Here is a 22,832-nt window from a genome sequence, read left to right as displayed (position 1 = left end):
AGAGGGCCACTACTGTCACGTCTCTTGTCAGAATGAGGATCGGACCAAAGCGCAGCGTGGTAAATGTTCATGATTTTTTATTACTCAAAACACTCAAACATAATAACAAAGAGGAAAAATGAACAGTTCTGTAAGGCAAATCAACTATACAGAAAACAACTACCCACAAAACACAGGTGGGGAAAAAGGCTGCCTAAGTATGATTCCCAATCAGAGACAACGATAGACAGCTGCCTCTGATTGAGAACCACACTTGGCCAAAAACAAAGAAATAGAAAACATAGAAATAAAGAAACTAGAATGCCCACACTAGTCACACCCTGGCCTAACCAAAATAGAGAATAAAAGCCTCTCTATGGCCAGGGCGTGACAACAACGCTCCAGATCGCCTTCTGTGCCCAGAGGTCCTTCATGAGGATCTACCCCATCACTCTTATTAATCATTAATACAATAAAACAATGTGTCTTTCTATGCATATGTAATGTCTGTGGATGAATTATGAAACAATTAGTGTATGAAGATGTGCAAAAAAAAAATGTGATGTAGATTTGTTTTTGCCATTGCTTGATCTATTTTAAATGTAAGAATATGTTGCAGATTTTCTGCAACAATACGTTCTCAACAAAAACTTTTTTCAGATCAGGTAGCGACTACTCTCTTCATTTGGAAGGGATGTAAATACAGCACTAAATAAATAAGTTAAGGACACCACCCAGTGCTCTAACTATCGCCCGCTATCTTTTATAAACACAGATATTAAACTATTTTCTACAATTCTTTCGTCACCTCTAGAAACATGCTTAACTAAATTGGTACATCTGGACCTGTTAAACTATCCTCAGATACAGTGCCTTGCGAAAGTATTCGGCCCCGTTGAACTTTGCGACCTTTTGCCACATTTCAGGCTTCAAACATAAAGATATAAAACTGTATTTTTTTGTGAAGAATCAACAACAAGTGGGACACAATCATGAAGTGGAACGACATTTATTGGATATTTCAAACTTTTTTAACAAATCAAAAACTGAAAAATTGGTCGTGCAAAATTATTCAGCCCCCTTAAGTTAATACTTTGTAGCGCCATCTTTTGCTGCGATTACAGCTGTAAGTCGCTTGGGGTATGTCTCTATCAGTTTTGCACATCGAGAGACTGACATTTTTTCCCATTCCTCCTTGCAAAACAGCTCGAGCTCAGTGAGGTTGGATGGAGAGCATTTGTGAACAGCAGTTTTCAGTTCTTTCCACAGATTCTCGATTGGATTCAGGTCTGGACTTTGACTTGGCCATTCTAACACCTGGATATGTTTATTTTTGAACCATTCCATTGTAGATTTTGCTTTATGTTTTGGATCATTGTCTTGTTGGAAGACAAATCTCCGTCCTAGTCTCAGGTCTTTTGCAGACTCCATCAGGTTTTCTTCCAGAATGGTCCTGTATTTGGCTCCATCCATCTTCCCAACAATTTAACCTTCTTCCCTGTCCCTGCTGAAGAAAAGAAGGCCCAAACCATGATGCTGCCACCACCATGTTTGACAGTGGGGATGGTGTGTTCAGGGTGATGAGCTGTGTTGCTTTTACGCCAAACATAACGTTTTGCATTGTTGCCAAAAAGTTCAATTTTGGTTTCATCTGATCAGAGCACCTTCTTCCACATGTTTGGTGTGTCTCCCAGGTGGCTTGTGGCAAACTTTAAACAACACTTTTTATGGATATCTTTAAGAAATGGCTTTCTTCTTGCCACTCTTCCATAAAGGCCAGATTTGTGCAATATACGACTGATTGTTGTCCTATGGACAGAGTCTCCCACCTCAGCTGTAGATCTCTGCAGTTCATCCAGAGTGATCATGGGCCTCTTGGCTGCATCTGTGATCAGTCTTCTCCTTGTATGAGCTGAAAGTTTAGAGGGACGGCCAGGTCTTGGTAGATTTGCAGTGGTCTGATACTCCTTCCATTTCAATATTATCGCTTGCACAGTGCTCCTTGGGATGTTTAAAGCTTGGGAAATCTTTTTGTATCCAAATCCGGCTTTAAACTTCTTCACAACAGTATCTCGGACCTGCCTGGTGTGTTCCTTGTTCTTCATGATGCTCTCTGCGCTTTTAACGGACCTCTGAGACTATCACAGTGCAGGTGCATTTATACGGAGACTTGATTACACAAAGGTGGGTTGTATTTATCATCATTAGTCATTTAGGTCAACATTGGATCATTTAGAGATCCTCACTGAACTTCTGGAGAGAGTTTGCTGCACTGAAAGTAAAGGGGGCTGAATAATTTTGCACGCCCAATTTTTCAGTTTTTGATTTGTTAAAAAAGTTTGAAATATCCAATAAATGTCGTTCCACTTTATGATTGTGTCCCACTTGTTGTTGATTCTTCACAAAAAAATACAGTTTTATATCTTTATGTTTGAAGCCTGAAATGTGGCAAAAGGTCGCAAAGTTCAAGGGGGCCGAATACTTTCGCAAGGCACTGTAACCTCCGTCATCTATTACATATCCTACATGCTTCATCAGAAACCAAAGCTCCTTGGGCAGTTCATACCTCAAAGCAGAAAAAGATTTTGATAGACTATAATGGTCATATCTTTGATCGACGTTGGAACATATGGGACTTGGCATCAATATCATTAATATTATTTAAGTACTAAATGCCAGTGCCTCAGCCATAGTAATAACAGGCAATACCTGCTCTTTTCCATTCAGAAGAACTAGAAGTAGCAGGCTAGTTCTCTGGCAAAGGCATTTCAACAATCGAAAGAAAATACACCAATATCTCTCAATTCTACAGATCACGTCATCTCATTAAAACAATATATCTTACATTATTTTTAATTTTTTTTTACCTTTATTTAACTAGGCAAGTCAGTTAAGAACATTAAGAACAAATTCTTATTTTCAATGACAGCCTAGGAACAGTGCCTGTTCAGGGGCAGAACGACAGATTTGTACCTTGCCAGCTCGGGGGTTCGAACTTGCAACTTTCCGGTTACTAGTCCAACGCTCTAACCACTAGGCTACCCTGCCGCCCCAGGCGGGGGGGGGGGCCCAACCCGGACAGGAATGTATCTCAATCCCTCCCAAAGACTTTCATGATCATAGACTAATTTAGCTCCTTCTCAAGTTATACAATGAATCTAACCAAATTGGCCCTACTGCCTCTCAAGACCCTGATGGAGGACTCTATCTCTACTTATGGAATCCCAATCGTTTACCATTTGAAATATTTGGGAATAGATATATTTCCTTCCTTAAATATCCTAAAATCATTGCCAGAAACTTTAACAGTAGATGGACTAAAGTCCCAGTTACTTTAACTGGCAGAATATAATAATATAATAATCTATTGTTAAAATGAATTTATTGCCACAGCTGAATTTCTATAGTTCAATACTTCCCTTCTGGCTATCGGGGGAAAAAAATCCATAGTGCGGTTTTGAAATTTCTATGGCAAGGTAAGCAATCCCGAATAAAACTCACAAATTTACAAAAAGAGAAAGACTATCCGTACCAAATTTAAAGTTGTATTTCCAGCTACTAGAGCTTCTTCCCATCCTAAATTGGTTTAGACATGATTCTACCGCTCCCTGGCTGAGTATAGAGAGACATATGGTGTATCCTATTGCCCTGGAAGAGGTGGTCTTCACTGATATATCCATTGAACAATGTAAACTACGCTTTGGTCCTATTATTGCTCACACAATCTCTAACTGGCGCAAAATTTAAAAACAATGTAACTGGGAATCAAGATGGCATGCCCATGCTCCAATATTTCAATAATGCCTTGTGATCTGGAGGGCAGACATTTGCATCCTTCCAATGGTCCAAATGTGGAACCCGTATTTACATTTAAATAATTTAGCAGATGCTCTTATCCAGAGCTACTAGGATTAAGTTATTTGCTCTTGGGCACAACAGAAGATTATTCACCTAGTCTGCTCAGTGAGCCAAAACAATGACCTTTTGATTACTGGGCCAAAGCTCTACGCTAGGCTATCTGCCTGCCATATCCTCGCTGATATCATGGGCAGTAAAGGTTTGAGAACATTCCAAAATTTGGAAGACACATACACAACTCCTTTTTTCTAATACTTACAACTTACTGTAGGTCAGCTATGCTGCCCTATGGAGTCCCTTGGGAAACGTAACTACCGAACCATCCAATGATAGGATTTATAAATAAATGATCTGGGCTCCAGAAAAAAATGACTTTTCAGTAATATACAAACAACTTTTGGAAAGCTCATATTCTGAGCTAGCCATTAAAAAGTATGGTCCACAGATCTAAGTGAATATGAACAACCCTTTATCTGGAACAGAATATGGAAAAATATGACCCTGGCATCGCATAGTCCAAACCATCAACTTTGTTCACAAACAAATCTGTTCCACCGCTCATTGACTCTGTGCTGGTACCCCCTGTATATAGCCTCATTATTGTAATTTTGTGTTACTTATATATATATTTTTTAAAATAAACGTTGGTTTATTTAGTAAATATTTTCTTAAGACTTATTTTTCTTAAAACTGCATTGTTGGTTAAGGGCTTGAATGGGTGGGGTTGGGGGAATAGGGTGAGAGGTTGGGGGTGGAGGCGAACCTCTTTTTTCCTGTCTGTGTATAGTTAATTTTTGGCTCTGTGATGCATTAAATTATATTAATTTCTGTATTGTGCATGTAGCCCCCCCCCCCCCCCCCCCCAACAGGAACAATTTAGAAAAAAAGCTAATAAAGATTGTCACAAAATAATATGTTGCTGATTTTAACTTTAATGGGTGCCTATGGAAACAAATATAACTGTAATGAACAATGTTTTCAATATCCAACTTTATCATCTGCAATAGTTTTTACAGTAGCTAATAATCTACAGTCAGGTGGTCATTACCAGGTAATCATGAGGTCTTAATCAATCAAATGTATTTATAAAGCCCTTTTAACATCAGCCAATGTCACAAAGTGCTATACAAAAATCTATCCGAAAACCCCAAACAGCAAGCAATGCAGATGTAGAAGCACGGTAGCAAGGAAAAACTAGGAAGAAGGAACCTAGGAAGAAACCAGGCTCTGAGAGGTGGCCAGTCCTCTTCTGGCTGTGCCGGTTGGAGATTATATGGCCAATATGTTCAAACATTCATAGACGACCTGCAGGGTCAAATAATAATCAGTGGTTGTAGAGAGTGCAACAGGTCAGCACCTCAGGAGTAAATGTCAGTTGGCTTTTCATGGCCGAGCATTCATAGTTAGAGACAGCAGGTGCGGTAGGTGCAGGCAGAACAGTTGAAACTGGAGCAGCAGCACGACCAGGTGGACTGGGGACTGCAAGGAGTCATCAGTCCAGGTAGTCCTGAGGCATGGTTCTAGAGAGAAAGAGAGAGGGAATTAGAGGGAGCATACTTAAATTCACACAGGACACAGGATAAGACAGGAGAAAAACTCCAGATATAACAGACTGACCTTAGCCCCCCGACAAAAACTATTTCAGCATAAATACTGGAGGCTGACACACTGTGGCCCCGTCCGACAATACCCCCCAGACAGGACTAACCAGGCAAGATATAACTCCTCCCCCACTTCGACAAAGCACAGCCACTAGAGGGATATCTTCAAACCACCAATTTACTATCCTGAGACAAGGCCGAGTATAGCCCATGGAGATCTACCTTACGGCACAAACCCGAGGGGGGCGCCAACCCGGACAGGAAGATCACGTCAGTGACTCAACCTACTCAAGTGACGCACCGACCCCCATCCCAAAGCACTCACAGGCGGCCCAGTCCTCGCCCAGCAGTCCCTCCCAGCTGCAGTCAGAGCAGGAGATGTTCACCCCTCCACGCCCAGACTGCAAATTAATCGAGGTTGCGGGAAGCCGCCGCTGGCTGACCCCACCCTGGCTTACATTCAGGGTGGGATGTAAATGTAAAATGTTCTTTGTCTAAAATAAAATCACTGCACAAAAATAAATCACTTCATTTGACTCACACAGCCTCAGTCACTTACTCACTTGTCCACTGTGTGCGTGCCTCTCTGTGACATAAGCTTAACATCTAGTTCAAATAAGATCAAATTTTATTTGTCACATACACATGGTTAGCAGATGTTAATGCGAGTGTAGCGAAATGCTTGTGCTTCTAGTTCCGACAATGCAGTAATAACCAATGAGTAATCTAACCTAACAATTCCACAACTACTACCTTATACACACAATTGTAAAGGGATAAAGAATATGTACATAAAGATATATGAATGAGTGATGGTACAGAACGGCATAGGCAAGATGCAGTAGATGGTATCGAGTACAGTATATACATATGAGATGAGTAATGTAGGGTATGTAAACATTATATTAAGTGGCATTGTTTAAAGTGGCTAGTGATACATTTTTACATCAATTTCCATTATTAAAGTGGCTGGAGTTGAGTCAGTATGTTGGCAGCAGCCACTCAATGTTGGTGGTGGCTGTGTAACAGTCTGATGGCCTTGAGATAGAAGCTGTTTTTCAGTCTCTCGGTCCCTGCTTTGATGCACCTGTATTGACCTCGCCTTCTGGATGATAGCGGGGTGAACAGGCAGTGGCTCGTGTGGTTGTTGTCCTTGATGATCTTTATGGCCTTCCTGTGACATCGGGTGGTGTAGGTGTCCTGGAGGGCAGGTAGTTTGCCCCCGGTGATGCATTGTGCAGACCTCACTACCCTCTGGAGAGACTTACAGTTGTGGGCGGAGGAGTTGCCATACCAGGCAGTGATACAACCGACAGGATGCTCTCGATTGTGCATCTGTAGAAGTTTGTGAGTGCTTTTGGTGACAAGCCGAATTTCTTCAGCATCCTGAGGTTGAAGAGGTGCTGCTGCGCCTTCTTCACAACGCTGTCTGTGTGGGTGGACCAGTTCAGTTTGTCCGTGATGTGTTCGCCGAGGAACTTAAAACTTACTACTTCTCCACTACTGTCCCGTCGATGTGGATAGTGGTGTGCTCCCTCTGCTGTTTCCTGAAGTTCACAATAATCTCCTTTGTTTTGTTGACGTTGAGTGTGAGGTTATTTTCCTGACACCACACTCCGAGGGCCCTCACCTCCTCCCTGTAGGCCGTCTCGTCGTTGTTGGTAATCAAGCCTACCACTGTAGTGTCGTCCGCAAACTTGATGATTGAGTTGGAGGCGTGCATGGCCACACAGTCGTGGGTGAACAGGGATTACAGGAGAGGGCTCAGAATGCAACCTTGTGGTGCCCCAGTGTTGAGGATCAGCGGGGTGGAGATGTTGTTACCTACCCTCACTACCAGGGGGCAGCCCGTCTGGAAGTCCAGTACCCAGTTGCACTTCCCGGGGTCGAGACCCAGGGTCTCGAGTTTGATGACGAGTTTGGAGGGTACTATGGTGTTAAATGCTGAGCTGTAGTCGATGAACAGCATTCTCACATAGTATTCCTCTTGTCCAGATGGGTTAGGGCAGTGTGCAGTGTGGTTGCATCATCTGTGGACCTATTGGGGCGGTAAGCAAATTGGAGTGGGTCTAGGGTGTCAGGTAGGGTGGAGGTGATATGGTCCTTGACTAGTCTCTCAAAGCACTTCATGATGACGGAAGTGAGTGCTACGGGGAGGTAGTCGTTTAGCTCAGTTACCTTAGCTTTCTTGGGAATAGGAACAATGGTGGCCCTCTTGAAGCATGTGGGAACAGCAGACTGGGATAAGGATTGATTGAATATGTCCGTAAACACACCAGCCAGCTGGTCTGTGCATGCTCTGAGGACGCGGCTGGGGATGCCGTCTGGGCCTGTAGCCTTGCGAGGGTTAACACGTTTAAATGTTTTACTCACGCCGGCTGCAGTGAAGGAGAGTCCGCAGATTTTGTTAGCGGGCTGTGTCAGTGGCACTGTATTGTCCTTAAAGCGAGCAAAAAGGTTATTTAGTCTGTCTGGGAGCAAGACATCCTGGTCTGCGACGGGGCTGGTTTTCTTTTTGTAATCCGTGATTGACTGTAGACCATGCCACATACCTCTTGTGTCTGAGCCATTGAATTGCGACACTACTTTGTCTCTATACTAACGCTTAGCTTGTTTGATTGCCTTGCGGAGGGAATAGCTACACTGTTTGTATTTGGTCATGTTTCTGGTCACCTTGCCCTGGTTAAAAGCTGGCTAGCTCATCATGTCTCAGTCTAAACTGTACACTCAAAAATACAGAAAGGAGTGGGAATCAAACCCTGAATTCAAAGGCTAGTTGAAGCTGTTTATTGGAAATGATACAAGGGCATACTGCCTGTACTGTCAGGATGATTTCTAAGCCAAACTTAGTGATGTAAAAAAACACATGACAACTCTAAAACATACTCAAAAGGCAAAGCCTTATAACAGTTCCACCCAAAACAAGCTGCCATTTCTGGTTTTTTTTAAAATAGACTCTGCAAAAAAGGCTGAGGCCACCATGGCATTAGCTATCGCTGAACACTGTTCCATGCTGGTGTAACCAATGTGAAATGGCTAGCTAGTTAGCGGTGGTGTGCGCTAATAGCGCCACGGCTTTTGTGGAGCGATGGGTAACGATGCTTGAGGGAGACTGTTGATGTGTGCAGAGCGTCCCTGGTTCGCGCCCAGATCAGGGCGAGGGGACGGACGTAAAGTCTATACTGTTACACTGGCATGTGATCACATCGGAGAAGCGTGTAGAGCTTCTTTCTCAGACTCCACTGCTACTACCCACTTCAAAATGCACAGGACAAAGTGCACAGACATGATTAATGGTGTTCTAGCACCATACTTTCTGAAAAAGTTGGTCGCTGATGTGGGTGACCAGCGTTTCAGCCTCCTCCTCGATGAGTCCACGGATGTAAGTGTTTCTAAGTACCTGGGGGTTGTGATAAGGTACTTTAGTGACACCAAGCAGACAATTGTATTAACATTTCTGGGGCTTGAGTTGGAGGGAGGAGATGCCAAATCTATAGCCCGTGCTGTTGTGGCTTTCCTCGAGAAGTGTTGACTTAAAAAATAAAAACTCCTGGGGATAGGGACTGACAATGCCTCTGTTATGACGGGGATTAACAATGGGGTCCATAAAGTGCTGAAGGAGGAGGAGTATGTCCTCAAATATCTGGTTCTTATTCACTGTGTGTGCCACTCTCTGCAGCTTCCTCATTTGTAGTTCTAAACATATTTTGGGTTTTTTACTCACTTTTTTGTCTCTCCCAGGACGTCACCTACAGCGTCCATCACAATTACATGCACATGGCAAATTATGCAAATTAGGCGATTACGTCATTTAACGCCTTTTAGGACAGCCAATGGCTACTTTCCTTACTGAGGAGTTGGCAACACTGCTTTTTGGGACGGCATGGAAGAACACTAGTAAGCCAGTGATTGAGCCCCGTAATAGGGTTAGAGGCAGAGAATCCCAGCGGAGAAAGGGGAACCGGGCCAGGCAGAGACAGCAAGGGCGGTTCGTAGCTCCAGTGCCTTCCGTTCACAACCCTGGGCCAGACTACACTAATCATAGGACCTATTGAAGAGATGAGTCTTCAATAAAGACTTAAAGGTCTCTCACATGGACAGGCAGACCATTCCATAAAAATGAAGCTCTATAGAAAGCCCTGCCCTACTACTTAGCTTCGGCTGGTGGAGGTCCTGTAGAACCATGTCCAGATAAAGCGTCCGGGGTGAAAAAGTTTCATGAAAAAAGTTGAGCGAGGGAAAAAATGTAACATTGGCAACAAACCGCACAACAGCACGTAAACCGGAATGACGTCACTGTCTACGTCACTCCAAACGAGGGCTGAAATACATTGAGCATGCGTGTTGATATTCTTTGCTGATTTGACAGGAAACGAAAGGAAGGTGAGACTGCTTTATCTGTTATGGTTTGTATCGTTTTATGTGTTTTACCCTGTTATAATATAAAACGGACAAAGGAATTCATGATTTTTAATACATTGTCAAAGATTCACGTATTATTTGTAAATATACTATTTGCAAGTTGGCTATGTTCTTGACTGCAAGTTGTCGACCCAGTTAACGTTAGTTAGCCAAGTACACGTAAGCGTAAACCTGCAGATATTTTTTTTGCTATCTAGCTGCTAACCGGTATCTCGTAATGTTAATTTTGTCAGATTGTGGTTAACGCTTTGTTGACCATGTGGTTTTTGTAATCCATTCAAGAAAATTGCAGCTAGTTAGCTAACTAAGGTTATCTTTCGTTTTAACATCTGGTTGTAGATAATCTAACTAGCAAGAACGTTAGCCACCGTAGCTAGCTAGCACATCTCATAGCGCCAAGTTCAAAGTTGACACCATGTACACGTATGCTTTGGCTGTTTAAAAAAAATAAAAAATCTGAATCAAATTGTACCACGATCAAATTGTGGTAGATTGGCCGATAATCTATAACGTCATTAGCTAACGTTAGATGGGTGTATTTAATTATCCAATACTATGTTGAAATCTTAGTTTTGACACGAATGGATCAAATATTGGTCCTTTTATCCTCACTTTGCATTGCTAGTTGGCACTTCGCTTTATCTTATCATACAAAGTGAATGAGTTTTACAATATTTAAAAATATTACGTTAGGCATATAGCCAGATGTGAGGCGGCAGGTAGCCTAGTGGTTAGAGCGTTGGACTCGTAACCTGATCGAATCCCCCGAGCTGAAAAGGTAAAAATCTGTTCGTTCTGTCCCTGAACAAGGAAGTAAACCCACTGTTCATAGGCCGTCATTGAAAATAAGAATTTGTTCTTAACTGACTTAGTAAATAAAGGTAATAAAAAAATATGCTACTCTTGTATTTTTGTCAGGGATCAATGATTATTTGACGGGGCTGAAGTACACACGGCACTTTTTCACTGTAATTTCACTTGAGTTTGTATTAACCACTTTTCCTACTCTATTGCAGATGAGGGCCCTGTACGTGTTTGCTCTACTGGGTCTGCTGGGTTTGGGGACAGGAGAGGAGGGGGCTCGTCTGTTAGCTTCCAAGTCCCTGTTGAACCGTTATGCCGTTGAGGGCCGTGATCTCACACTGCAGTACAACATCTACAACGTTGGAACCAGGTATTGAAAAATGACATTGAGTGTTAAGACAAGCCATTCAATGTCAGTCTCTGTGTGCTGAAAATTTGTATTTGTTTGCTTCCCAATTCTGTACCCTTATCCCAGAGTGTGAGGTTTCACAATCTGCCTTAACTCATTCTGAATACTCGTTCCACAGCGCTGCCCTAGAGGTTGAGCTGTCTGACGACTCCTTCCCCCCTGAGGATTTCGGCATCGTCTCTGGGATGCTGAATGTGAAATGGGACAGGATCGCCCCGTATCCTTTAAAGGCACAATCCTAAAATGTCTCAGCTCAACGACTCCTAAGCACCAATCTTTTACAACGAAGCCCACCGCATACTCTGAAGTTGTATTGCAGTTTCTCAAGTTCAGTTGTCAAACTCATTCCACGGAGGGCTAGTGTCTGCAGATTTTCGCTCCTTCCTTATACTTAATTGATTAATTAATTAGTAAGGAACTCCACTCGACACCTGGTGGTCTAGGGCTTAATTGAAGAAAAAAAAACTGTAGACACTAGGCCTTGCATGGAATGAGTGACGACCCTGCTCTAGTTGTTTATATCTTAACTGTCCCCAGTGCCAGCAATGTCTCTCATACTGTGGTACTGCGCCCCCTGAAGGCCGGATACTTCAACTTCACCTCTGCCTCCGTCAGCTACCTGGCTCAGGAGGGAGGACAAGTTGTGGTAAGGGAGAGCATAATCATCTATGCAGACCAGGGCCTGTATTCATAAAGCATTTTAGGAGTAGGAATAATGATCTAGGATAATGTTTTCCCTTTTACATCATAATGAATAAGATTGCATGGACTTGATCCTAGATCAACACTCCTATACGGAGATGCTTTATAAATATGGGCCCTAACCTGGTTTCAAATTATATTTGAATTCTTTCAGATACTTTGAGCGTTTGCTTAAGCACTGGCATGGGGTCAGGGTTTGAACTTTTTATGCTTTTGTATTGGTTCCATTGCAATAGGTAGTTCCATCAAGCAGAGCTGAAGTATTGAAAATGGTATTTGAACTCCAGTCTGATGCAGACATGCTCTGTTCTCTATTGCTCTCTCCAGTCTGGAAGTTTTTCTCTGCTACATTAACGTGCAGAATGTAGCTTAATAGCCTATTAGGCTGGTGTTGATATTTCCTGGCAATTGTTTTTATGCATTGTGCACTTGCACACATCCTGTTATGGATTTCAAATAATTGTAAACTCGTCAATTCAACGAGACTGATGCAGAGTAGTGATGTTTGTGACCTTTTGAGGAAATTAAACCCCCTTCTGTCTTCCTACAGGTTGGCTACACAAGTGCCCCTGGACAGGGTGGGATTTTAGCTCAGAGGGAGTTTGACAGGCGTTTCTCCCCCCACTATGTAAGTCATTTGTCCTTTCAAAGCATTATGGTTGTTATAGACCTCTTAGAGGAGTGTTTGGTGATATACCACATATTTGGAGGTAACTTGATGCCCTTCGGGCTGACTTCCTGGACCCAGATTACTCTTAATCCTAGTCTTAAATGCATGCTCAATGGCAAACCTTTATTTGAAGTGATTTTTACTCGAGGAATGTCTCAATCTGAGTCCAGGAAACCAGCCTTTTGTTGGACAGAGGCCTAGACTAAAATATCCTTGCAAAAATACATGGCTTTAGTATGTTCATCAGAAAGAACTAGACTCTCCATTTCTTGGCATACATATAGTTGCTCAGTATTTGTGTAATGTATCGAGGTAGAACAAAGCCAGTACTATGTTTTCGGTAGCAGTGTGTTATCGTCTCCTGGTCCTATCCTCAATTGCTGGCAAACTTGAAAATAAATGACAAGGCCTCCGTTTACCAACCAGTTACCAGCATCCCCAAACAAACTAGACTACAAACAGCCATGTTTAATTTTGTTTTCTTCTTCATGCCCTGTTTCTTTAAAATGGAACCCCACTTCAGTAGGGTTTTGCAAGACCCCCCCCCCCCCCTATTTTTAATGGACAAGAAGTACTTCCCTGTTTTCAAAATGGTTTCTTGCTGAATTTGACCCAAGCCTTGAATTGGCTGTGACCTCACATCTCCTTCCCTCACCCCCCTCTCTCTCTCCAGCTGGACTGGGCTGCTTTTGGTGTAATGACCCTCCCCTCCATTGGCATCCCCCTGCTCTTGTGGTTCTCCAGCAAGAGGAAATACGACTCGCCGAAGGCCAAGAAGAACTGAACACTACTCTCCACTGTGGAACTAGCTAGGGATGAGGTTGAGGTTTAATAACTTGTACCTTTTCACACTATTGTGTTGACACAAATGTGCAGGCTCAGATATTTTTTTGTCACCTTGTCCTTTCCAGCATAGTTATAGCAACCATGCTGGATGTGTAACCACACTAATGCTGTTCATCTCAGTTCTGCTCAGTGGTGTGAAAGGGGTATTAGTAGATTGGGAGGCGAGTGACTGTATTTTATTAAAATAGCATAATTACCCATATTGGGGGTAAACGAACATGTAATGAGTGATCGGGGAAGATGTGCTTCCTTGTGATAGGGAGATTGAGCTTTGTTGACTATAGCGGTCGATGATGGGCTAGAGGTTTCATTGCTGGTTTTTCTATTCCATACACGCACATGCATTCCATACGGTACACAAAGTCCCACTACAGCTACAATGCAAGAATGGCTGCATTTTGTTTTATTTTGTAATTCATTTGAAACCCTCAAAGTAATTTCTACAGAAAGTAATTTCTCAGGTGACTTGGAACTTCATGTTTGGGAAATAAACAAACCGGCTGGGTTTTATAAAGTGAGATTCTTGTGTTTACCATTCTGTCAATCTTTTTGTGGGGTAGTGTGCAAGTTTACTCTTCAAGGGTAGATTGGGGCACAACTTCTGTAGATGCATTTTTGGCACACAGAGACTTGACATTCAGGATGATCAAGCCTCGCGTTAAATAGAAAATATACCTTAATCTGGTAAGTGTACAGTAAGGCTTAAAATATATTGGGGTTGTCATTATTTTGTTAAATGATAATTGCAGAGAGGGTCTTGGGTGAAGTGTGCTTAGGGTTTATAGTTTGATATCGGGTAGTCATTAAGGTTTATAAGTGGAGTTGTATGACAGGGTCTTAGTAAAGAGTGGTCAGGGGTTGGGTGGAGGCAGTGAAGGCTTTGAGCTGGTTGGCCTCGCTGGGATCTGTTCGTAGATGCTGGTGCCTGAGTCATCAGTCAAAGGTCGTTCTGAACGAGGTGGCAGAAAGACCCCAGGTCGGGATGGGGAAGAAAAGATGGCATCTCCACATCGCTAGAAAAATGAGAGAAAAAAGATGGGCCTAACTTAAGTATTTTTATATGAAATATCTAACATTTTCAAAGTAATTTAGAGTAACTTAATCTACCAATGTATTTTTTTTTGTCAATGAAAAAGCTTTAAACATTTACAATCAGCTATAATTTATTGACAAAATAGATAATATGCACAACCATATGTTTGTTCCAGTACCTGCACACTTCCGTCTGATCGAGGGGGGCAGTTAATGGCCCTGCGGGGCGGTCGTAAAGGCCGGTTGGGGGCTGTCCTGGCAGGAAGGGGAACATGACTGGGGGCCTCTCTCCTTAGGTTCACCTCTGAATAGAGGTGATGCTGGGGGTCTGCAAATGAGAGCGGATATCGTAATACATGTAGACCGTCATACAGTGCCTTAGGAAAATATTCAGCCCCCATGACTTTTTCCACATTTTGTTCAGTTACATCCTTATTCTAGAATGTATTATTTCACCCCCCCCCCCCCCTGTCAATCTACACACAACACCCCATAATTACAACAAAAACAGGGTTTTATAATTTTTTGCAAATGTATTAAATATAAACTGAAATACACTACCAGTCAAAAGTTAACACCTAGTCATTCAAGGGGTTCTTTATTTGTACTATTTTCTACATTGTAGTATAGTGAACGCAACCAAAAAAAAGTAACGACGCAAATTTCAATTAACAGGTGTGCATTAAAAGTGAATCAAGTTGTAGAAACATCTCAAGGATCATCAATGGAAACAGGATGCAGCTGAGCTCAATTTCGAGTCTCAACAGCAATACTGTTTTTTATTTTCAAAACATTTGGAACATTTTCAAAATCCTTGTTTTCACTTTGTCGTCATGGGGTTTTGTGTGTAGATTGCTGATGATTTTGTATTTATTTAATCCATTTTAGAATAAGGTGGTAATGTGACAAAATGTAAAAAAACTCAAGGGGTTTGAATACTTTCCGAAGACACTATATGTACATTGTTCATTCTAGGCATGGATAAAAATGGGGCTGTATAAATATAACATAAAATTAAGGAGCAGCTAAAACTGTGTAATGGGTCATTTCAGGTCGAATCAGGCATGCCGTGCCTTGCTCAGGCCAATAACAATACAACCCCAGAAAGATAAGTGGCTGGTCTTGTCTTTCACCTTGCCCGCCTGCGCTCCTCTCGGCATCCCGCCAGAGCCCCATGGCGTAGAAGTCAATGTGTTCCTTTGCCTCTTCTTCTTCGTGTTGGGCCAGATGAGGGGTTTCCTCGTAGGTGTGCAGGGGCTCCAGCTTCCAGTAACTCGGGTCCTCGTCGGAGCCACTGCTCGTGAGCAGGACGGAGGACGCTGCCTCCGCCCTCTGGCCTGGTGGGTTGCCCACATTGACTTTGGGAGTTATGTCTGCCTGGGAAAGCATGCTTGGTGGCTTGTTGACCTGAGCGTACAGTGCTTCGGTGTCGTCATCACCTCTCCCACATGCTCCTAAACAGCTAACACCAGTTTTTGTCACATCTTGGGGGGGGGCGATCAGATTTGTCACCTGGAAAAAACATTGGTAAGGTAGTTCTGTAAATCCATTAATAACGTTGACTTTTTAAGTGGGTTTGTTTAATTTACAAATGTTAAAGTGGGGATAGTTCCTCACCTCCATCAGTTCCCTAAACTGGCTTTCTGGTAGAGAACAGGACTTCTTGAGCACCTTCCTGACCACAGCATACTCTGGCACCCCGTCATCTGTAGGGGCTGAGCTAGCCAATATCTCTTGAACTCGGACAGTGTCAGGAGCCGAGGGTGCTGTTGATGACCGTACAGTGGCTTCCTTTTCAGTCACTTTCGTTGTCTCTCCACCTTCATCCTGCAACCCCAGTTTAACTGTACTCTCAAAACTTTCATTGGACTGCGAGAGAGAGTAAAAGAGATACAGAAAGATTGAGAAACAAACTGTTGCATTTGAGTTTACCAAAAAGGATAGTTTGTCACAAAATGTGTTTGTTAGTTGTTTAGAGGCTAATTAGGTCGTGCCAATGATTATTTTCCTTTCGTTCATGAAGGAGGCATGGGGTGTGGAATATGTACTCGGCACCTCGTCACAGGGCGTGTTGAGAATCTCGTTGAAGGGCCCCACGGGATTCTGGGTGTAGTGGCTGACCAGCTCCTGCAGGCTTCTATGGTGACTCTCCTCCCCAGCGATGAGATAACATGCCCCTCTGCCACCCTCTTCTTCCTCTATGATGAAATGGCGGCATCTATCCTTTCCTCTGGGGGGAAAATGATGTGTCTATCTAAAGATGTCTTTAGGTATGTGTGTGTGTATGGTGTATGTGTGGTCTGTCATAACTTTACCTGTACGAGAGTACAAAACCAATCTTTGACTCGCTGAGCCTGATCAGAAAACAGCCCTGCTGCTTGTCCTTCAGAAGCTCCTCTGCTTCCCTATCCAATCAGTCGACAGACAGACAGACAGACAGAAAAATGAGAACAAACAGAGCACCTATGTGTGTACAATTGTGTCTTTGCTTTGACTCGTGTCTTTCTGAACTATTTTCTGTTTCGTGTGCATACTGTATGTACCCATAGCCGTGGGATTTAGGGGTGCTGTAGCACCCCCTGAATTTAAAAAATTATTTAAAGAAATAAAAAATATTATTTTTATCACAAAAGTTGTGTTCTTTAATAGTCCTGTATTAGCAGACCGATATAGCCTTCTGCTATGTTTTCCTCAGCAACCCCCGCCCCCTTAAGTATGTATGTGTGAATGTTTGAATATGACCTGTTTCATTGATTGCATTTATTAGACAATTTTATAAACATACATAAGAGAGGGCTCCAGCTTCAGTGGCTAAAAACAATGACAGAACAATATCTGTTCGTGTCATAAAATGAGTCAGTAGTACAGTCCCATTGCCATAAACAACACTCTCATTTACCTCTAATATATACAGTACAACAATCAATCCCTGATATATACAAGACAATCACTTTTACACAATATACAACACACTAGGCACCAAAAGTCAGTCCATATGCTATCCCGGGCATTATCTTCTCACCCACGTACTGTAGACCTACTCCTCACTTTCGTGACATGCTACTATTCAGCCATTTTCTCAGTAAGAACTTGAAACCGACCATGGAGGTTATGAATTTCAAGTTCTTTGGAAGACTATTCCGAAGAATGGAGTTCAAAAAAGTTTCCCTCCCCATACCATCCTTAACAATGTCAGTTTCACTTCTTCTAGTGGAATAGTTGTGGTTATCCCTGACCAAGTGAAAGTAGTTACCTAGGTACCTGGGGACCATACTGTGGACAATCTTATGGACAAGACACAATTTCATCTGAGTGAATCTCTCCTCCACTTTGAACCATCTGAGGCTTTCAAAGTGGGAATGGTCAAGATGAGTATGTGTATCCCTATATATGTGTTGTGTCATCTGTGGTCTTGTGTGTGTGCGTATGCATTTTATGTGTGTTTGAGTGTACGTGTGTGCATGTGTGTCTGTGGTCTTCTTGCATATGCACTTGTTTCCCTGGATGCGCAGTGTTTCTTTATTTCTATTGCAGATAATGTGTATACCAGTATATGTTTCTGTGTGTGCTAGCAGTCTGACAGACAGACAGTCTAACCTGCGCGTGGCGAAGCCATGTAGCCAGCGGGGTAGGGGGTGGCCAGGCTGACGCAAGCGGGGGAGCTGTGTCCTCTCGAACCACAGCATGGTGTGGGCCCGAAGGCCGGGGCCACCCAGAGTCAGAGCAGGAGACACCCTCTTCACTACTGTCTGAGATAGGGAGGGATAGAGGGAGATAGACATGGAGGGTTGTGAGATTTATGGTCATATTCAATAGTTTCTCTGTTGAGCTGTCTGGTATCTTTTCAAAACAAAAAAGGTGAAAAGGGAGCGCGAAAGAGAACAACGCCCGGTCCAGAAACAGCACCTACCAACTACCACTTTGTGTAGATCTGAAAGGAAAGCGAGAGAGGTAGAGAGGGGGGTGGGAGAGGGAGAAAACAGCTGTTTTTCACACACGTAAGCTTGAATATGTTCCCACAGAAGTTACCTCAGCAAGAGAAGACAGTTATATTTTAAACACTTGATATACACTTGATATGCTAATCCATGCCTTTTTAATTCCAGCATGCAGTCAACTACATGGAAGTGGCCTACATGCCTCCCATCCTAGACATTGGGCCTTACCCGCAGCTCATCCAGTTGGTGCTCTCAGTCACAAACAGCAAGACACTACAGTCAACGACATCTGATACAACATTACTGTGTTGTATCAGGCCTTTTCAGTAGGTGCGGTGTGTAAGTCAAAGTGGGTATGGTATAAACTTTCATAGGTCAATTCCCATTTATGCACATCAAACCGGTAGGATCTTCGAGAAGGCTCTAGAGACAGAATCTGAACTGGGCTGACCCACGCAACACTGAAGGTAGAGAGGTAACTTTCAGTTCTCTTTGTTTTAACGTTTCATGAAATGGCTTTTTAAAAAACCGAACCACAGGAAGTTGTGTGTCTCTAACTGTACTGTGTGGTTTAGGGTGTAAAGTGTGGCTGATGGTTTCAGACCTGACAATCTGACTGGAGGCTTACGGGAAATCCTCTACAAAGACACAGACATATGCATTTTAGAAACAAGCATTCACACACAGTAGAAATACACGTCAATTAATGCACAGATACTTGTCTGTGTCATTTCTACCAAGCATAGAAAACACTATTGAAAAGCATGCAAATTTGCTGATCTGGGATCTGAAGTTAAATCTAATTTCAGATTTTAATTCTGTAACCTCATTCTCCTGGCCAATGGTTTGTTTGGCTGGTAGAGCCGCCACCTCCTCTCGAGGGGTTTTGGGGACCTTTAAGCTCCTCCTGGGTTTGATTGGAGGAGTCTGCCGGGTGGGCGGGTCTTGAGCAGAATGCTGGTGTGGTACAAGCTTTTGGGGTTGGATAGGCAGGCAGCTGATATGCTCCTCTCGCCTGCTTTCAACATCTGCAAACCAACACAAAATAATCTATAAAGCTAACCAGTAACCATCACAAAAGTTATGGCTACATGAAGCATCTTTTTGACACTGAACTAACACAATGTACTGTATATATTTATATATTTTTTTATATTTAACTTTTATTTAACCAGGTAAGACTCATTGATATTATCAACATCTACAAACCAACATAAAATACATCTTATATAGCTAAACATTAACCATCACAAGTGACAGCCACTGACACAATATATTTTTTATTTAACCTTCATATAACCAGAAGTCACATTGAGTTTCACATCTCTTCTAAAAATGTGAACCCTAGCCAAAAAGCAGCATACATATAAAGTGCCTTCAGAAAGTATTCATAGACCTAGATTTATTTCAAAATTGTGTTAAAGCCTGAATTTAAAATGGATTATATTTAGATTTTGTATCACTGGCCTGTTAAAGTAGAATAACATTTAGAGAATTTTTTTGAAATGTATTAAAAATGAAAAGCTGAAATTTGTTGAGTCAATAAGTATTCAACCCATTTGTTATGTCAAGCCTAAATAAGTTCAGGAGTAAAAATGTGCTTAACAAGTCACATAAGTTGCATGGACTCACCCTGTGTGCAATAATATTGTTTCATTTATTTGAGTAGCGACAGATGCAATAACATTGACACATTGCAATTTACACCATAACATGTTAGCTTGCGCTAATTTACAGTGCCTGTCCCTTATCTTGTACATCATTTTTGGATGACTGCCTCATCTCTGTAACCAACTCATACAATTATCTGTGAGGTCCCTCAGTCAAGCAGTGAATTTCAAACACAGATTCAACCACAGGGAGATTTTACAATGCCTCACAAAGAAGGACACCTACAGTATTAGTAGATGGGTAAAATTTAAAAAAATAGACATTGAATATCCCTTTAACTATGGTATAATGATTGATGACACTTTGGATGGTGCATCAATACACCCAGTCACTACAAAGATACAGGGGTCCTTCCTAACTCAGTTGCTGGAGAGGAAGGAAACTGCTCAAGGATTTCACCATGAGGCCAATGGTGACTTTAAAACAGTTACATAGTTTAATGGCTGTGATAGGAGGATGGATCAACAACATTGTAGTTACTTCACAATACTAACCTAAACGACATATTGAAAATGTAGAATACATTCAAAAACATGCATCCTGTTTGCAATAAGACACTAACGTAAAATTGCCAAAACAATGTGCAAAGAAAGGAACTTTATGTCCTGAATACAGAACATTATTTGGTGCAAATCCAATTCACTGAGTACCACTCTTCACATTTTCAAGAATGGTAGAGGATGTTATGGGTATGCTTGTCATCAGCAAGGACTAGGGAGTTTTTTTTAAATAAAAATAAATGAAACAGAGCTAAGCACAGACAAAATCATAGAGGAAAACCAGGTTCAGTCTGCTTTCCAATAGACACTAGGAGACAAATTCACCTTATAGCAGGAAAATAACCTAAAACACAAGGCCAAATATAGACTGGAGGTGTTTACCAAGACAGCATTGAATGTTCCTGAGTGGCCTAGTTACAGTTTTGACTTAAATTGTCTTGAAAACTTATTGCAAGATTTGAAAATGTCTGTCACGCAATGATCAACAACCATTTTGACAGAGCTTGAAGAAGTTAAAAAAAAGAATCATGTGCAAATGTTGTACAATCCAGGTGTGTAAAGCTCTTAGAGACTTACCTGGAACAACTGTAATCGCTGCCATAGGTTATTCTAACATTTATTGGCTCAGTGGTGTGAATATTTATGTAAATTATGTATTTAATTTTCAAAAAATGTGCAAACATTTCTAAAAACATGTTTTCAAAAAATGATATTGAATAAATGATGAACCCAGGCTGTGACACAACAACATGTGAAATACGTCAAGGGGTATGAATACTTTCTGAAGACACTGTAGTAACACAACATAAAAAACATAACAATGAATGGAAGTTAAAATGGTTCAAAGTGCATACTTGCTCTGACAATAAATCGATTCAGATCACTTTTAGCATCAACTTCAGATGTAGATAATATTGTAGATAATGCAATTTTCACATTAGTGCAAAGGATTCACTTAGTAGAATAAACACAAATAATCAATTGTATAACAAGCACACGTCACATTGGTGCCGTGAGTAAGATTTGGTCAGTTGATGCCTATTATCTGTTGGTGTCTCAGAGGAGAAAAGGTGGAGTGTAATCAAGCTAGTCAGGTAACTACTCTTGTGTGATGAGTAACCTTTTTTATGAGACTTGCCTTAGCTCGCACAGCTAATGCCTGTAGGTTTTTAGCTTAGTGGGCTAACACAATCTTCGACTGCGCAGACAAACCTGTCTATCTCTTTCAGCCCAACAGCAGATCTGTCACTAGGTTTGGTATAAAGCTGAGTGATTGGGCTGGGGAAATGTAACTACTCTCAAATTCATAAATAGAGCCATGGCCAAGACTCACAGTCAGTGAGATAGACATGATCTTTCAAAAACTTATTTCGAAACTATACATAGTTTGTTAACAAAGACAACAAAATTGTAAGCAATGGTAAACATTAGCAATTATATTAAATGAGTTAGTAATGAAAACATTGTTCCTACATAGTTCTGACTGAATATGAAATTGTTAAAAGTTTAAGCCTGACCTTTTAAGCGCTGGTAGTCGAAGTCCATGTTGATGTTTAAAATAGGTTGTCACAAGACAGCTGTGAAAACGGTTGTCTGAACATCTCTTTCCTCCTCTACATATACTATAGTTTGTCTGTGTGTGTCAATGAGAGAGAAAGAAAGGGAGAGAGAGCGAGAGAGACAGAGAGAGTGATGAGGAAGTGGGAGAGAGGGAGGAGATATAATAGAGAGATAAACAAGAAGAGTTTTGTGGGTGGGGGAGGGAAAATGTCATCTTTACAAATTTCTTAATTACATAATGATGTCCTAAGTTGTGCATGCATCTACAATTGTCATGTATTATTTTATTTAAAAAACACACACGCACGCACGCATATACACACACACACACACACACACACATACACACACTTCCTTCCTTTCCACTTCCTTTCACCTAAAAATATCCAAGTGAGTCACAGCTGTGATTGTCTCAACTTGTCATGTGACTTGGCACTTACTAATTATTAAGCATTTAGAGATGTTTGTTTTTCTAAGAGCTCATACATATTATGTCCACAACTGTTCTGTTCCATCAATGTAGGTCTGCTTACTGTATGTTACTGTATAAAGAAGATACAAGAATAATAATTTACTACATTTATTAATCAGGTGTATTCCATTCCTTTTTTTATAATGAGAATTTGTCTGAATATTAGGCCAAAGACTTGTGGTTATTCCAATGTGAAAGACCACCTGAAAGGATGAAGGCAGAACTACAGTAGGCCTAAGCTACTTATAAAAAACAGTTCAATTTTACTTCCACAGAGTGGCGCAAGAGCCAAACGCATCCCACAATAATGTTTTGGTGACAGTACGGCAAACGTGCCATAATAAAAACATGACATCTTGTAATAAATG

At 41.7% G+C, this 22,832-nt stretch overlaps 2 protein-coding genes and 1 non-coding gene across 4 annotated transcripts; 2 read left to right on the top strand and 1 right to left on the bottom strand.

Moving 5' to 3' along the window:
- The first annotated feature begins 9,791 nt into the window (after nucleotides 1-9,791).
- ssrb (Translocon-associated protein subunit beta) lies at nucleotides 9,792-13,809 on the top strand. Of its 2 annotated transcripts, none has more exons than XM_090227420.1 (6): nucleotides 9,792-9,844; nucleotides 10,877-11,034; nucleotides 11,192-11,290; nucleotides 11,611-11,719; nucleotides 12,326-12,403; nucleotides 13,119-13,809. In XM_090227420.1, exons 1-6 carry the CDS (start codon nucleotides 9,842-9,844, stop codon nucleotides 13,227-13,229), a joined length of 558 nt encoding a protein of 185 aa, XP_090083546.1. In that variant the 5' UTR covers nucleotides 9,792-9,841; the 3' UTR covers nucleotides 13,230-13,809.
- Nucleotides 12,705-12,836, top strand: LOC118946547 (small nucleolar RNA SNORA57). The gene has a single exon (XR_005041418.1). It is a non-coding gene; the product is annotated as a small nucleolar RNA SNORA57 (small nucleolar RNA).
- On the bottom strand, nucleotides 13,680-22,278 carry LOC110489419 (uncharacterized). Its single transcript, XM_036970818.2, has 9 exons — nucleotides 21,950-22,278; nucleotides 19,087-19,289; nucleotides 17,921-18,072; nucleotides 16,639-16,728; nucleotides 16,379-16,553; nucleotides 15,941-16,192; nucleotides 15,457-15,835; nucleotides 14,503-14,651; nucleotides 13,680-14,304 (listed from the first exon to the last, which is right to left on the bottom strand). The coding sequence occupies exons 1-9, from the start codon at nucleotides 21,975-21,977 to the stop codon at nucleotides 14,143-14,145; spliced, it is 1,590 nt and encodes a 529-aa protein (XP_036826713.1). The 5' UTR covers nucleotides 21,978-22,278; the 3' UTR covers nucleotides 13,680-14,142.
- Nucleotides 22,279-22,832: the final 554 nt, after the last annotated feature.

The sequence above is a fragment of the Oncorhynchus mykiss genome, chromosome 30 (genome assembly GCF_057628025.1).
Source record: "Oncorhynchus mykiss isolate SJ-2025 chromosome 30, ASM5762802v1, whole genome shotgun sequence".
Classification (NCBI taxonomy): domain Eukaryota; kingdom Metazoa; phylum Chordata; class Actinopteri; order Salmoniformes; family Salmonidae; genus Oncorhynchus; species Oncorhynchus mykiss.
Note: the sequence above shows the minus strand (reverse complement) of the source record. Positions and strands in the feature narration are given on the sequence as shown.